We start from the raw sequence: 17,551 nt of genomic DNA, 5'->3' as shown, positions 1-17,551 counted from the left end.
TTTTATTTTTATGATCCATATTTTGGCGATGGTTTCTTCGAAATCGTAATAGGTAGACAACAGACGTAGTTTTTGGTGTCCAATTTTTTGGCACCGTCAATTTTGATTGTAGGAAGGTGGTGCGGTGATCGAATTTCTCATGATTTTTACTTTTATATACGCCTACACGCTGCCGTGGCGTGTTGAACTTATATTAGTTAAAAGTTTCTCACAGTATTTGAGTGAGTGGGTTTTTTATTTGCGTATACACTAAACTGTTCTGGAAAACGTCGACCTAAATGTTTTGCGGTACCGTCTGCTTTATGTCATAATCATAGCGTATATTAAAATATTTTAACTTTAACTAGATTTAGTATAGTTAACACGTACACACGAAAAACGAAAACCTCGAAAATAATCCCCAATTTTGTTTTAATTTTGCTATAAATCATAGAAAACCCTATCACTTATCAACATTTTAGACAGGGTTTATAAAATAATAACTGCAGGATAATGTACTTTAACAAATAATATAAACAGATTACGAATAATGTTTTCAGTGTTTGACAATGTTTTGTACCTATTAATCTACACTAAATGTATCATTGTAGGTAAACGTCTGTGATATACCTACGTTTAAACACGCCCAAGATTGAACGTTGATTTGTCATTCCTGATTTTCTGTGGTTTAAAACGTTTTTTAAGTTATAAACCTATAAAGTTTAGCGAAAGAAAAGCCGCACAGAGTCATGCGAGAGATAAATCGATTTTGTTATTCATCTGGGAACTACACTGGAATACGCAATCATCAGCTTTCAGCCCACGAGTAGATATAAATTATTAACTGCATGTGAGAAAAAAATCATAAAAGTAATAAACAATTCATATTAATGACATGACTATATTTGAGTTAACTGTTTACTGTGTCTCGTGTATAATATTTACGAAAATCTACTTCAGTCGTTTTTCAAGTATGTTGTAGGTAGTATTATTTTCGATAGCGTTGAATTTTGACATTGAATAAGTTAATTACCATATCGTTTCGATTCGTGTCTCATATTCCGACGCTACCGGTGACATCATTTTAACACTAATACTAACTTGTTTATATGAATTCATACGTCGCATGATTGGGGTCACGCCGTGGTCAGGGACATTGCAGCATGCTATGCAGTATATTATTATGTGTGTGTCGGTTTTACTATAACATTATTGTGAGACATAGATGAAAAATCGATTGGAACGCAGCAGTAGTGTTGCTGATGTTGTCTCCTACCGTCAATAGCACCATATTATACTTTATGCCGACCTTAACGGTATGTACCATTTGTAAAGAGCTGTACAAACAATAATAAATATTGTACATTGTTTATAATAGTGTAGAAAATAATGTTTCTGAAAATCCATATCATCTCTTCGATCGTCTTTGGCATGCAAGATGATAGAAAATAACAATAATAATATATAATGATAATAATAATATATGGTAATATGATATATATAGTAATATATATATATAAAAAAAAAATAATAATACGATTTTTGAAACGTTGTGAACATTTTCAACTTATTAATTTGTTATCGGTTAAGTTAAGTTAACAGAGATTATAAAATTTCTCCAATAGAATTTTAATAGTTATCACTTATCATAGAGTTACACCTGTAGAGGATTTTAAAATTGTTTTGACATGTACAATTTAATAAAAACTAAGGTGTTAGTAGTTTGTCACAATATTTCAATATAGCAAACATAACAATACACGGTAAAAGTTTGAACAATGTCGGTATTTTTGTTATCATTACCATATAATGATAAAATACATTGAATGATACGTGTATATAGACAGTAACTTTACGTTAATATTTTTAAATTGCGAGAATCAAAAGGATACAAGTGATTTTAAGTAAACATAAGATTTTACGAAACAGCAAAATAAAAATTGTATTTTTAATGTTTGCAGTGTGAAGTGTAAATATTTCAACACTTGGTCGTGGAACTTGATACGAGTCTCACAACCAGTATGGTCGTTAAATTTTCAGGGTAGCTTAATATAAAAATGTGTGTAATACACTAATCAAGTGCTCAGATGAAACATAAACCCGGAACACTGCGATTGCTGTTAAAAATAGTTTCTATTTTGGGTTGAGCATTCTTTACAATATTATTATATGTCGTGTCGCCTCCTGAATTCCGTCCTACGCTCATCCGTTTTTGTCTGTTTGTCTGCTCGTTTGCATCATCAGCTGGAGTCGTTCGACTGGAATATTCGAAACTACTATATAAAGCGCATAACAGTTCCAAAGTTGACTGCGTCGTATAGCATAGAAGTATAAAAATATCATCGTCCCTATAAAAATAAAAAACCGAAAATTAAAACATGGTAAATATTATATTTTGAGCTGACAACTCTTCGTAGTGTAAATTTCAAAATCGCATTCCTTATTCAATTATGTATATTAATCAATTGTCTACATACATGATTCGCATTGTATTTTTGCATGTATGCATGTTTTATCTGCTATGCCCAGGCAAATATACAGCTCGCAGAGATCTAGAATTTTGAACAAACGTAGACGGAAGGGTCCGAATCCCCCGAATGCACCTCAATGCCGGATTTTTAATTTTTCACTCTCGTTTGCGAATTTTGACAAAATAACAAGCCTGTTTTTTCTCTTGAAGACAAGTCTGTCGAAAATGTTCGAGGTTTCTTTGTAACATATTGGGGAGGGAATAGGAACGGTAGTGTGATAAGGGGAAATCGATAATTTCTGGATATAGAGACTAGGGTTGGGACTAATATTCGGATTTTGCGGATATCCGGATTATTTGATATCCGGATAATTCGGATACGGATATCCGGATAATTGATCAACTATCCGGATATCCGAAACTATCCGGATAGTTTCGGATATCAAATAATATTTCAATTATTCGTAGAACCAAAACTATCAGAATAGTTAAAAATTATCCGGATAGTTTGGGATATTCATTTAATTTTTAACCAGCCGAATATATTTTTTTGAGTACTCAAATTTATGTATTTTTTGAAATTTTCACGAGTTGAAATATCACGTGGATGATTTTCAGATATATCCGTATCAGTGGTTATTAACCGGCAGCAAAACAGTCGTGACAACCCTGAGGATGGACTCTGCAAAGAGTCGGTTAACAACCACTGACACGGATATATCTAAAAATCATTCATGTGATAGTAAAATTTAATTAGGTGTCATTATTTTATTATTCGGTATGTTTAAAAACACTATATTATTAAGGTATATTTGTCTTATAAAAATGAAATGAATATCTGAAACTATCCGGATAATTTTTAACTATCCGGATAGTTTCGGATATCCGGATAGTTGATCGATTATCCGGATATCCGAAACTATCCGGATTTCGGATATCTGTATCCGAATTATCCGGATAGGCCCAACCCTAATAGAGACTATTTGCAAGCGAATTAAAGCGAATACAAATAAATGATCACTGTGTCAAACTGAAATTAATTAAATAGTAATTTAAAAAAAGTCTGTGGTCAATACGAACTATAATATTATACTACATATGAAGGGCACAGAGGAAGAAGGGCAGTAGTCCAATTATGAATGTACCATTAATTGGTGTCATTATCTAGAAATTGAAAAATTGGACTACTTCCCTTATTATGTAATTAATATTTTAGTAAAACAATGTAAGTTTGTATGTGTTAGTATGTAAATATATAAATTGAACTAAATTTCTTATAAATTATATATAATGAATAAATAATTTAAAGACATGAATTCATTTGTCGCATTGTCTGTTTGGTTGTTTTTTTGAATATTAACTATACAGTATACACTTATAATACTGTAATTAAGTTCTAATTTAATGAACAATTTTAACAACTAACAAATTACGACGTATAATAAATTTCGCGAGTTTTCATACTTGTTTTGTTACTTAAATCATTTAACTGCAGATTTTTTCTAAATTAATTAACATATCTTAACTTAACGTTTTCAGTAGTTAGGAAAAAGGTAATTTGAGATAATATAAACCAATTAAATTTTAAAACCGGGTTATGTTATAATATAATATGGAAGATTCTAATTTATAGTTGACCTTTGAATACTTATTGAAGTGATTCAATGCCTAATAGTAAGATTCTTTGGAGTTTGACACTTCCCATTTACACGATTTATTTCAAATATTTAATTTCCCATTAAAATTCTATTAACTAATTACTTAGGACTACACATCTTATATGCCTTTTATACTGTCACAAGATTATATCATTTGTAATAACTTAAAAACACGACATCGATACATATTAAAATAAACACGGAATCCGATCAAATTAAATTTAGTCTTGTTTTTAATTTAGAATAACATAATGTAACATAGGTGCGTTCAATTTTAAATTGTGCCTAATTAAATGTCTAGTAATCTAATCTAATAATTAGTTAAGTTGATTTATTGAAACGTATTAACACATTTTTATATGTTACTATTAAAAATTAAATAGTGTTGGACAAATTTTATTGTAATAACATAATAACATTATTCACGAATACAAACGCAATAAAAAAAATGAGAATTATAAATTAAATAATAATTTGCGTAAATAACAAAATGTATTTAATGTTCTTCATTCATAGTTACCGTACATATTTTATTGAACTAAAAATAATATTAAATTGAAAAAAATAAGTGATATCCAAAATTACTATATTTATAAGTTATAACGAATAGAAATAATTTATTCTTAAAAAATTGTATGTAAATTAAATTGAATTTGAATAATTGTTGCGTTTAATAATTTATTAAAGTACAATTTTATTTGAATAAAATAAAATAGGTAAAATTGTTTTGACTATTTTATATTCATTTACAATCTACTGTACAAAGTAGGTATAATTATTAATATCATATAATTTCAATTTTTAAAATTGTTTTAACCTGAAATCGGATACCGTACATTGCCGTGAAGTGGGAGGGCGGTGGTGGCAACATTTATTTTATATTTCATATTATTAATATGTCTGTGAATTATAATATTATATTATGTGAGGACATGAGATAAATGTTTGAAAATAAAAATGATAACGATAATGACGGTCCGTTACTAGTCGAGACATAGCCAGGCTTTATCAGCGACCAATATTATCGGTTTATTTATAGTTTTATATTTATTTATTATCAATAAGTCGGAAATAGTAGAACGTATTATTTGTTATTGTAACAAAATATAAGTTAAAGTATACACGGAGGAGGATGGAGAGGGCGTATACAAATGTAGATAACGAATCAAAGTTTAATAACGGTCACTTTACATGTATTTAAAATTATCGTTGCCTATTCGGTTAACAACACGTTGGTTTGCACATTCACGTTTGCTCTGTTGACCGGGTCGGTCCGAATTCGCCTTTGTTTTTTTGTTGAATTAATTCCTGTTGATTTGCCATCACAATGGACAGAATCGACAAATGGTTGGACACCGACGATTACTTGTACACGAAATCCATGCACGCTTATATCGAAAGTCGTATAATTTGGGACCTGAAACGCATTCCCAAGTCGGTATTTCGTGTGAAGAAAAAACGTATCGAACAACCCGTTTACCGCTTTAGCGTTAGTTTTGAGTACAATTTGATATGATTTTGATAATGTTTTTTTTTTTTTTTTTATATTTAAATTAAATAATCAAGTAAAAATGTTGTTTGTTTTTTGTTTTAGGTACCAGAAAATGAACTCCGCAAAGGGACAGTCAACCGAGGCGAGCGTATGCTGTCTGAACATGAACTACGTATCCAACGTTCGTTACAACGGCTAAATCTTCCTGAATGGTACAAGACAAACCACGTGCCCGCTCAAGGGTTTTTGTTGAAAAGGCACAGTGATGCCGGTCATACGACTAGCATGTCGAGTTTGTCGTCCACCCAGTCGCAGTCTCCTAAAGCACATTCTAATCACAGTGAGTATTATATTAGTATATTGTACTGTGACAAATGTTTTATGATTAAAAAATCGTTTGGAAATTTTAATTTTTAGATAATTCGTCGCTGCTTAGTCCCCAAACGCATGCTGCGACCAAAAACTTCTCGCGCTGGAGTACTAGCCGTCTCAATGGAGGAACACATTCAAATAGTACATCTCCTTGTAGCTCAACACGATCGTCGTTTAATTATCGACAACCCTATTTGGGTTGGAGGTCTCAAGAGAAATTGTCCAAGCCTAGAACTCCGGCTGAACGACTCGCCGCAGGACTACTTGCTCAACAACATCATGAACAGGTAATAGATAAAGAATATAAGATATTATTTCAAAGAGTGGCTTGGCAAAAAATTATTGCTTAACATTAATAACTTTTAAGACATAAGTGATTCTTTTGTTCAAACATGTTATAACATTGACAAAAAATGCTTTCGTGTAAATAATATTTAAGGAAATGTTGGTTTCTTATAGTTCATTTTTTTTTGTTCATCAATATTGATATAGCCATGACTGAATAAACACTTAACATGCATGCTCCCTAGATAATATTGTGCAGGATAATTCTTCCCCAGACTTAAAAAAAGAAGGATTACTGTGTTGTTAACTTCTCGTTATAACATCTTCCATGACTGGGACAAGTGTTTAAATGTACTAAGAAAAGTTTGTGCTTGTTTGTTTATTTGGTAATGGATATAATAATTATATTATGTTCATTGACATGATGTTAGGGTTACCTATTAATATTTTTAATTTTCAGTTTATTAATCAAATTTAAAGAAATTGTTCGCTTTAAACATTACAACTATAATAATATTATAATTAACGTATATTAACCCTGTTTCAACAAAGTAAGGTTCTAAGTACTACATTGTTTTTACCTTTTTCAGACCAGTCAAGCCAACTTGTCGGAAGTACAATCATCGATAAAGGAAGTGACGTCAGCCATTGCTAATTATGTATCTTCCTCATCTCCAGATGGTAGTAAAGAAAGATTAAATACAGACTACCATGACACCTCTTCGCGGTAATTATTAGTCACCGTTCAAACTTATTTACTTGTGTGATAAAACTTTGATGACCATTTGTTTTCAATTTTATAGATGTCCATCTCTCAGAGGCAGCACAGGTCGTTTATGTTGGCTAGAGAGCTCATTTGTGGGTAACAAAAGACCGAGTCTAACTAGGGATACACCTCCATCAGAAAATAGGACACCACCGCAACCATATAAGACGACTGTACCCACCAAGCCGACCCAAAAAGCAAGTGGATGGGTCAATGGTGAGTGTGATTATACGTAGACACGGCTTGCTGCCAAGTACAAAAATCGGACACTGCCTGCAATGTAGAAGCTGAAAAAATGCATCAGCACTTGACAGCTTATGTTGGACTACCTTTTAGATTTTATTTATTTTGTAACTTTCGTTTTCGTTTTTTGTTTAAGCCAATTTAGTTGTTAAATGTTTCTTATTATTTTTTATGTATATCACACTTAAGCAAAGTTTGAAACTTTAGAAAAGTAATTATTTTCATTATTATTTTTATTATTATTATTATTTTTTTTTTTTTTTTTTGTATGTAAAACATAGAGCATGACAAGTACTGTGAATATTTTTTGTATGTTTAATTTTCTTAGCATTATTAAAATGTTAAATTGGCTCTATAGGTTAATACAAATGATAAAAATAGATGATTTCAATATCTGAGTTAATTACTTGGGCATTTGAAATGTGAATTTTATTTTTTGTTAATACTATTCTTTAAATAAGAAAGAAAGTATTAGTTGATTTATTATTAAAATCATCTATACGACATAAAATATTAAAATGTTGACGTTCTTGAAAGGAAAGAAACAAGTTAAGTATACATTTAATATTAAACTTACTATAATGACGCATATATTCTACTTATTACGGTTTTATATTTTTTGTTTAAGATAAAACCAATATTATACGTATAAGATTCGCTAACTGAAAGAAACTAATATAAAATATACTGCATTCAACATAAACTGTGATTCATTTACAAAAATATGTTTGAAAGTTGAATACTGTTGCTTTTCTTAAAAACCAAACTTTTGGATTTACATTCCAAAATTTACAATAAAATGTTGCATACATTATTACTGACAATAGCAATTAACTATTATTTCAACTTGTTAAATGTTCGGTTGTGTAATTTGAAATTACTAATTTCATTGGAATTTGCAGTTTCTGCCTCTGCTAAGTACCGATAAACACATTTGTTTACTGTCACATATCTTTAATTATTTCGTTCAGAAAAATTTATTATTTTTTTCTACCATTAAATATTTTCTTATAATCAATTTTAATAAACTCAATTTCTTCGGTAAATATTTTTATATTAAGTGAACCCAATATTATATTAATTTTTAAACGTTATTTTATTACATCAAGTTAAATTATAATAACTAGTGTTCTTACTTTACATTATAACAATACATGATCATATTATAATAATTGTTATAAAATTTGTATTCATTAAAATTAAAATAAACAAATTGTGCTCTTGCAATGATAATGTTATATTTAATGTACAATATTATAAATATGACATTAATGTGTTTTAAAGATTTTTTTATGAAATTGTATTATGTTATACTCCAGTCAAAGTAGCTATTTGGAGTAACTAGGTAATTAAAAGTATAACACTTAATTCTTATTTCCAACAATTTGTGGTGTTATATTTAAGTTTATAAGTCAAATTTGATCAAAGAAACTCGATTTACTTTAAGATAAATAAATAAAATAAACATACAAATATATATATATTAATATTAAAGTTTTTATTAAAACTAAATTTGCTTGTTTCAATAATTTGTTTATTTAAATTAATAATATAACATTAAAACTTAAGCGTTAACTATTCTTCTTTATTAATTAATTATCAAGACTATGAAATAAATTGTTTTAATAATATGTTATTTAAGTATACTTAATTGGTTTGAATTTAATATATTTTATTCATATTATTTTACTAATAAAATGGTTAAAATTAGAATTTATTATAAATTTCGTTATTATAAATTGTGTATTTATTTATTGATGCGATTATATAGTTGCAAATTTAATAGTTATATAGTATAATTTAAATGTATACTTATTTTGTCACCAAATGTATTATTGTTGTTAATATTTATTTACATCATTATCAACATATTGTTGTTAAATTATTTTATTTTTTTATAAACCATAATACACTTGTTTGTTTCCCCATTTTCCAAAAATTTAAGACAATATTGTGTTGTATAATATATTAATACATGTACTTTATTTATCATTTTTATGTGTAAAAAAACAATACAAGCTTACTCAAGGCTAAGATGCAATAAAACGTTGAATTTTTAAATTTACTTTTGTATTTTAAATAATAAAAACCAAAAAAATATAAGTGAGTTTTGTATAACTCAGACGAGAGCAAAATTGTATTTTTAATACGTTTTTTTGTTTCTCCTGGATACTTTGCATTTTTGTAGTTATGTGATATTGCAGACTGCAGTGACAGTGCAAATTTTAAATAATATTTTATGGTTTAAATCTCATTTTTAAAAAACATTAAAGTATTTAAACTAAAGTACCTAGGTCACTAAAATATGAGATGAAAAAAATAATTAATAAAATAATATATTTTTTTTACAATTTTGAAATAAAAGTTACATATATTTAATTTTTAAGACAACGTTTCATAAACTACCGCTTAAGGCATTCGGTATAGACAATTTTTTTTACAAAAACAGTTTAGAGCTACATTTGTTTTATATACTTATTAGGACAGTTTGAGGATGCTTTATTGGGAATACATTTTTTTATCGATCGATTAGTTTTCTTAAAGAACAACTTTTTAAGTGCAGTTTTCACCAAAATTAAAGTAGAAAAAAATGTTTTCTTATTTTTTTTTAAACAACTACCATTTGGAGGAATGATTTATTTTTGTTAAAATTTGTTGAAAAAAAATACAATTTCATTTAATATTAGTTTTTTTTTATTAACTATTTGAACTTTTATTAAGAAAAAAATTGAAATAATGCCCAAATTCGATTTAGGATAAATTACCATGGCGATTTTGCTCAAATCAAGGTTAGGCCTTTGAATACAACATATTTGTATGACGTGTTATACAGTCTGCCATATCTCTCTTAGTGTGCCACTCCGTGCATGTGTTTTCTCAACATACATACTAAATCGCATTATAATATATTATATAGTACTGTTAATTGTTATTGTTATTGTTACTTTTACTTCATTTTTATTTTACCATTTCACTATATATTATTGCGACATTTGTATACTTTTACGCTGTACGCATTATTTTATGATGTCTATTTATTCATTGTTGTTTTTCATCCGCGCCGCTGTGTAACGATAAGCTTAATTTCTTATTAAACTTTTTCTTCTTCTTATTTTCATAACATTTTATAGTTCTCGGCAAATGACACCATATACCGTATAATTAAAATGGTTGAGAATTCACTATTTTTTTGAGCACAAATTATAAAATATTGCAGATCGGCCGAGCCCCGGTTCGACCACGATGGAAGACGTGCTTAACTCGTTGTTAGGTCTGCAAGTACCTAACAATATCAACAACAACAACACGTTTAGATACCATCGGCGTCGAAGCAGCGGCAACACGATGAACCGAAGTCAGCCCTACGCTGCTTCGGGCATGTCCGACATGTAAGTCTATGCTATACTGAGAAATACACATCAGCGCCTATGTCAGACGGTCCGCTAAGCTAATATTTCGATAAACGTTTCTTTACATAAAACATATTACATTACTCGACGGCTGTAATAATATGATCATAGGTCATGCTGCTGCTTATGTAACGCGTGGATAATATCATTTAACGCCGTGCGAAATACTTGCGATTACAGTATTAGTTAAAAGTATAATTATGTTAATGCATCGTAGAGTTATGTTTTTTTTTTTTTTTGTATGTATGTGATTTCGTCGTCTAGATTAGTTTTTAATATAATTATTTAATTTTTTTTTTGGCTCGGTAGCGCTCAAATTAGATTCTACATTTTAGTCTAGCTATTTCAATGCTAACAACCCTCCCTCCCCTCTCCACTCTAACTACAGTAGTGGGAGGCCTAGCCATACAGTCCCGGCTTACAGGGATGTGGCTCTCAAGAATGGCAGTCAAACCCCGATTTAGGGGCCTTCCCGCAAAGTATTGAAGAGCTACCATATTATCTATTTATTTTTTGTTCAATGTAGATCCAGATTTAAGGAAAAGCTGTATGCGTTGAGGCAAACATTATTTTTGTCATTTGTGTACAACACTATATAATATTATGCATATTAATTTGTTATGGTCGCTAACACCCTTTTACAATTGGCTGGAGGATTAGCCGCTCTAATTGAACTTTAAGTCTAGACTATAGTTTTGCAGTTTACTCTAGAGGTACCTAACACTGCGCGAGGGCGCTCAAAAATCACACACGTAAACAAAATACAATAAATAATATAAAATGAATTCAAAATGGTTTAATCAATTAAACTTAATACTAAAGGGAGCCTAAGTAGCACAACCACAGTACAATAAAAAAATAAAATAATACGCAGAATAAAAATATATTAAAATATTATGTACAACTTCTAAGTTAAAAAATTAATCAGTTTGAATACAGTTTAAAACCACACAAGTTTGAACGTTAGAAGGCTATTCCTAATAGTAATAATATAACTAGCTGTGTGAAAAATATCATTATTAGTTTATAGTTATTACATGAGGCTAATATCCAGTTTATGAGGGCAAAATAACTATAAAGTGTCTCGTTTATGGAGAGGTGTAAAGTCGAACGATTTCTATTTTTATACGAAGAAACAGCTATATAAATTAGGCCAAGAAGAAAATAAATATAGAAAAACCCATAGATGTTTTTTTAATATACTTTATGAGTGGCTAAAAAAATAGGGGTTCAAATTTAAATGTGGTATGGGTGACATAAATGGATCAGCTGGGAAGGTAAAAATTTAACATTATGTTAACGCTACCGTTTCATAATATTCGGCATTATTGACTTTTAAGGGACCTAGTAGTGGTAATAAAATAGTAAATAGAGAAAAAGGTTTGGAGAAGTATTTATCAGGCCCTGCTTCTACATCTTTAAATCCGGCACTGATGGATATGCCCTGATCTGATCTTCTTGCTTTCGAACACATTTACACTCATCAACTTTGCCGAATAGCACGATCGTCCACCAATAAATTATTAAACGAATCTTTTACCATGTGATTTTTGAACTATGAATGATCCTTAGAACAATTAAATGAATAATTTTATAGGCAAAACTGTATACACATTTCTTTAAAACTAGGCCAAATTATATAATTTTGTACGTAGGCGTAGAGTCAAGACTCTAGAAAAAAAATGTTAGTACTTATTTAATAAACCCCACACCCCTTAGCCGCAAATTCTTCGTCTTTAGTAGGACCCAATAAATTCGACTAAAAAAATTAGCCAACTAAAATTTCGGAGCCGCAGGCCGCTGAGTAGCTTTATGGCCTACAGAATATTCGATTGCATTTGTAGTCGGTCATACCATTGTAACTGGATTGTACTAATACAATACGCGGTTGATAGTTTCAGATAACGCACAGCAACAACGGCCCGGGCGCTCGAGTGAAGATCTGAATTGCGTCGCTTACGAGCCAGGCACTATCCGCTGCCGGAACTCTGAGTGCCAGCGTTCTGCGACGGTAGCCGAGGCACGGCGTACGTTTAAGACGTGCCACAACTGCAACCATATGTACTGTTCGCGGCGATGCCGTCGCGCCCATTGGCAGGACCACCGGAAGATATGTCTGAACAGGCGTACGGCCACGCTTTGCCAGTCGGTAGTAGACGCGGTCAAAGGCAATGAGGCGTGCTTGGACCGACTATCGACTATAGCGCGACGCGGTTTTCTTTCACATGGGCGCGGGGCTGTAAAATGCCATTTTTCCGGCATAGAACTGGCCGGCAAGTTCGTGCGGGACGGCGGCAATCAGCAGTGCGAACCGGTATATGCCAAGTGGACGGAAATCGACCCAGAACTGGATCGGCTCGAGCAGCTGTGCAAAACGTATAACCCTGACACGCGGTTTGTGCTGTACGTGTCAGTGTGCGTGCAAAGCGAGGTGCCCGGGCCCGGGCCCGTGCAGTGGGAGCGACACGTAGTCTATAAATTCGTTAAGCTCCGACTGAGCAAAAACCTACGCACTGTCAACTACGGCGGCGACGGCCCTAGCCGACGTAATTCCGCTGCAGACATCAGCGGCCCGGACACGCTTATCTTGACCTCGTTGCCGGGACGCAAGCGCGGTGTCCACAAGTCGCGTCAGGTTTGCTTCACCAACATACAAAGGCATCTGCGGCAAAGGGGTGTCGAGCTTCGTCAACATTTCCCTGACGTTTACCAGAAACTTTTGGAGTACGTTGAAGGGCCGAACGCCTTGTCGTTCACACCCGTCACAGTTTATCCGCGTGACAAACATTCTGGCAAAACGTTCATGTGCATCATAATGCCAGACGCAGAACCCGAAAAACTAAGGTTGCTGCCCGAAGACAGCAGCACAGTTCAGACAATCGACATCGGTCAAGAAGAAACCGAAGAGTGATCTCTCCGGCTAACAGGACAACAGGGTGTCCCACGTCGTGAATTGATAGATTCCTGTTGTAGCTCTCTTAGATAAAAAAAGATTTTAACGCGTTCCGACTGTACTTTTTTTTTAGCAGCATCACTTTCAAAAAAATCCGTGGTAAATTACACCATGGAAAACAATAGATATCTTATAGCATAGCGCCCATTGAACTATATATTCTAGTTTCCGGTAACTTTTGAGTAATCTATACATTTCTAGACTATCAATGACTTTAACTTGTATATTTTCAAATTATGATTTTCTATCTACGATAAAATTTCACAAACAATAATTTTAATAAAGATATATTTTATGAACTGATACATTTTAAAATAAATAAGTAATGGAACAGTGTTACCTCAAGAAAACGGTAAATCCCAACTATTACGATTTTAGAGATATTTATATTGGTAAATATAAAAGTACCTATATTATTTTAAACTAGCGATTGAAAACGTTAGCAAATGTTTATAAGGGACGAAATGGCATTCTCTTGTTTCATTTGCATTTTTCATTTTTAGTAACGTATATACATTTTTTTTTGAAACGTTTTTAAATGTATAAATCATTATATATCTGAGTCTTGAGAGAACTATTACAGTGAGTGTTTACTAACCGTGGGACATCGTGTATTTAATATTTTACAATTTATTATATTGTTTTTTTCGTACGTAGTACGTGTACTTGTTATATATATTATATAAATTAATAGTAATATTTACTATCATTTTTTCTATCTACTGTATTATTATAACTCGTTACACAGACTGGAATATTAATATTATATACGGATTTAAGTAGAAATAATATGCATCTTGTTTATTTTTGTATATTTTAACCGATAATTTAGCAATGCAGTTAGGTCGGAGCTTCATCGCTGTTTGCCTATCTCTAAAATTACATTTGACAGTGCCGAATGCGATATTATACTGCTATTTTTCCATAAATTAGCACATTTTATTAGTATTTTTCTGGTCATGGTTCTTACTTATAGTTTATAACACGGTTTTAGAATTTCTTAATCAAACTAATGTAAGATTACTATTAACTTATTTTTCAGTTCGCATTATAATAGTGTTAAAAAAATGTATACTTATAAAAACATATTGAAATACATATTGGATATATTATAAAACTGTAAATGTGATTTGGGTCAAGAAGAGTCAATGTTAATTGTTACTTCGAGCTACATTCAGTTAATGACGGTCAAACGGTGTTATGCTTATGAATAAAGGAAATCAATGTTCAAAATATTATAAATCATATTGGTCAAAAAGCGATATTGACCCTTCTTGAGCCATACGACAGCTGATGTATCTAATATTTATTTTATATTTTAATAACACAACGGTGATAGTGATGATAATATTCAACTCTTATTAATTGTTAATCGTTGTTAATAATGTTGATTAAATTTTAATTTTCATGTTCAATACTTTAATGAGTTGTTTCGTGTTTTTTTAATGAACCTTACATAAATTATACATAAAAAAAATACATATATATATATATATATATATATATATAAATTCATACTATCAATGAATCTACACTTCGATACCTCAAATGAAAATGGTCGCATCTAGATTTTTCTTTTTTGAAATGTTGAAAAAATTAGAAAATCAGAATAATTTCAAAAGTTGTAAAAGTAAGATACAACTATTTTGTTGATATTAATGATTTAGTGTAAAAAAAAAAATTAAAAAAAACTTCTATTTATATGAATAACTAGCAGTTCTGAAGAATTTTGTCCATCTATGAAGATGGACAACATTAGCTAAACTTGCATTGCCGTATCACATTGTTACATGAACTACTTAACTTATAAATGTATATTGAGTTTAATTACTGTCAATTATTATACAGATTATACGCAAATATTTCTTTGAAATAACTTAAAAATAATAAATATTTGGTATTCGACTACGCATTATAAGCTGAAACTTAATTAATTTGTCATGATTATAACACATTCGTTTTTTTAATTTTGGAGATGCCTACACGATAAGGGGTGGCTCACATTCATCCGAGAATGAGGAAGGCAAGTGTCGTTTTCTACCATGTCATTGTTTTGGTTGGTCATTCAAAATGTTAATATGTACCTTAGTTTGATACATATGTTATCTAATAACGTTATTCATTTTTAAGTTTAGGAAAAAAACTGTGCTAAAATAGTCAAATCATACTATATACAACACAGAACTTTAATGTATAATTAATGCACGTAATCATCAAGTATAACAAAAATCTATTGAATTATAATAAGGACAACAAAGACGGAGGAAGTCGATGAGGCGTTACTAGCTAGTAGCTATTCTGAAAGAAACTATGTCCGCTCAGCACTCGAGTGATGCAGTAAAGTCAGTTTTTCCTACAAGGCTAACGCCTAGAACCTTTTAAAAAAGAAAATTAAACGTTCAACATATTATGAGTGTAACCTGTTTAGAATATACTTTATTACTCCACTGACACATATAAGTTATTAATTCAATAAATTAAACATTCGTAATCGTATAATAATAAAACGAAATCATGTACAAACAAATGTCGTCTAATAGTCATAATTCGCAAAAATTTGCTAATCCACTTTTTCAATAAATATGTTCAAAGTCATATTAAAATACAATATACTTCAAATTTAATTTACAATTTGTGTTTTAGAATTGCATAATAACCGTTTTAATATTGTCTATAATATAATGCAAGGCCTTAACGACCTATCGCAAATATTATAAATAAATCATTTGATTTGTTGACGGTTGCTAAGTACATTATTAATTGTTATTTTAGTAGCACAATCGGAGATAAAATAACGTTTTGTTTTAGTTTTGAAAAGTTGTTAGTTTTTAACATGAAAAGACGCGATTGGAAGTTTATCAAACTTTTTTTTAATTACCTACTTAATTGAAACCAGAAACTAGACGATGAATAATGGATGTTGGATGAATAGAAGAGACACATAATGTGTTTGCTGATCATCTGAATGGGGTATGTATAATGTAACGTAAATTAAAATTATTACTGTTATTACTTTTTTATAAAATTATTATTAACGTCTAATATTATTATTAGTGTTACTTATTATGATAATCTCTATTACTATCCTCCACTGCAAATCGGGTTCGACTTTTTTTACATCATGTTTAAAACAATCTTTCCATCGAAGACGTAGTCTTCCCAAAGGCCGCTTACCGGTGATCTTTTACTCGATTTTTGCCCTTAATAAAAAACCTCGTTTTCTATACGCATGACCGGCCTACACGAGTCTTTTCTTTGAAATTTCTTTTAGAAATCCGGCCTTTGAAAAAACTTATTTGAATAGCTTATATAATTCCTTTTTCTACGTACTCCTGTTTGGGTGTCGACACATATATTCCTCTCAGATTTTTCCTCTCAAATACACCTAATCTGCTTGCCTCTGTCTATCTAAATGACAATGTCTCAGAAACATATAAAACTATGGACGTACCAATGTCTACTTATGTTTTTTTTATTTACAAAATGTATAAGTTCTCTGAAGACTCTCACCACACTACATCTATAAAATAATTAACAGTGATATAACATATTATCTTGTTTGATCTAGGCGTTGGCAGATGTTTTAAAATTGAAAAAATGATTGAAATTTAAATATAAACAGTGACCGTATTATTATTGTCATCGTCATTTCCAGCGTACAGTCTACTATTACAATATCTACTGATTTTTTTTTTACAGTTCTTCGGTACAATCTTCTTTTAGTAGGAAATGTTCTGCGCCAAAATTCGAAAGCCTCCATTTTTCCTCTAGCCTATGCATTGTCGAGGACTATGCTTCATATAATGATACATAGAAGTTCTTTTCTTCATATATAATTTTGATTATTAGGTATGAAAAATTATAACATATTGTCTCCAGTCTGATACCGCGTACGCAATTTAGTTCCCCATTAACGCAAAGTA

The 17,551-nt window shown here is 30.7% G+C and overlaps 1 protein-coding gene across 2 annotated transcripts in view; it reads left to right on the top strand.

Annotated features, from left to right (window-relative positions):
* LOC126836246 (uncharacterized) overlaps positions 1-15,001 on the top strand; it is a 49,153-nt gene extending 34,152 nt beyond the window's left edge. The window contains exons 5-10 of one of the 2 annotated variants that reach the window (XM_050569485.1): positions 5,702-5,939; positions 6,017-6,258; positions 6,847-6,983; positions 7,060-7,238; positions 10,483-10,654; positions 12,571-12,686. In XM_050569485.1, the coding sequence (XP_050425442.1) occupies positions 5,702-5,939; positions 6,017-6,258; positions 6,847-6,983; positions 7,060-7,238; positions 10,483-10,654; positions 12,571-12,580 (978 nt within the window). In that variant the 3' untranslated portion in view covers positions 12,581-12,686. Of the gene's footprint in view, positions 1-5,701; positions 5,940-6,016; positions 6,259-6,846; positions 6,984-7,059; positions 7,239-10,482; positions 10,655-12,570 lie in introns of both variants that reach the window. The other variant, XM_050569484.1, reaches the window with a different exon arrangement.
* The last annotated feature ends 2,550 nt before the right edge of the window (positions 15,002-17,551 follow it).

Source organism: Adelges cooleyi, unplaced genomic scaffold (assembly GCF_023614345.1).
Source record: "Adelges cooleyi isolate 19-005CV unplaced genomic scaffold, UGA_ACOO_1.1 ACOO_flye_CR_arks_rails_tigmint_CR_PRNA_23, whole genome shotgun sequence".
NCBI classification, from domain to species: domain Eukaryota; kingdom Metazoa; phylum Arthropoda; class Insecta; order Hemiptera; family Adelgidae; genus Adelges; species Adelges cooleyi.
This window is presented reverse-complemented; position numbering and strand designations above follow the sequence as displayed.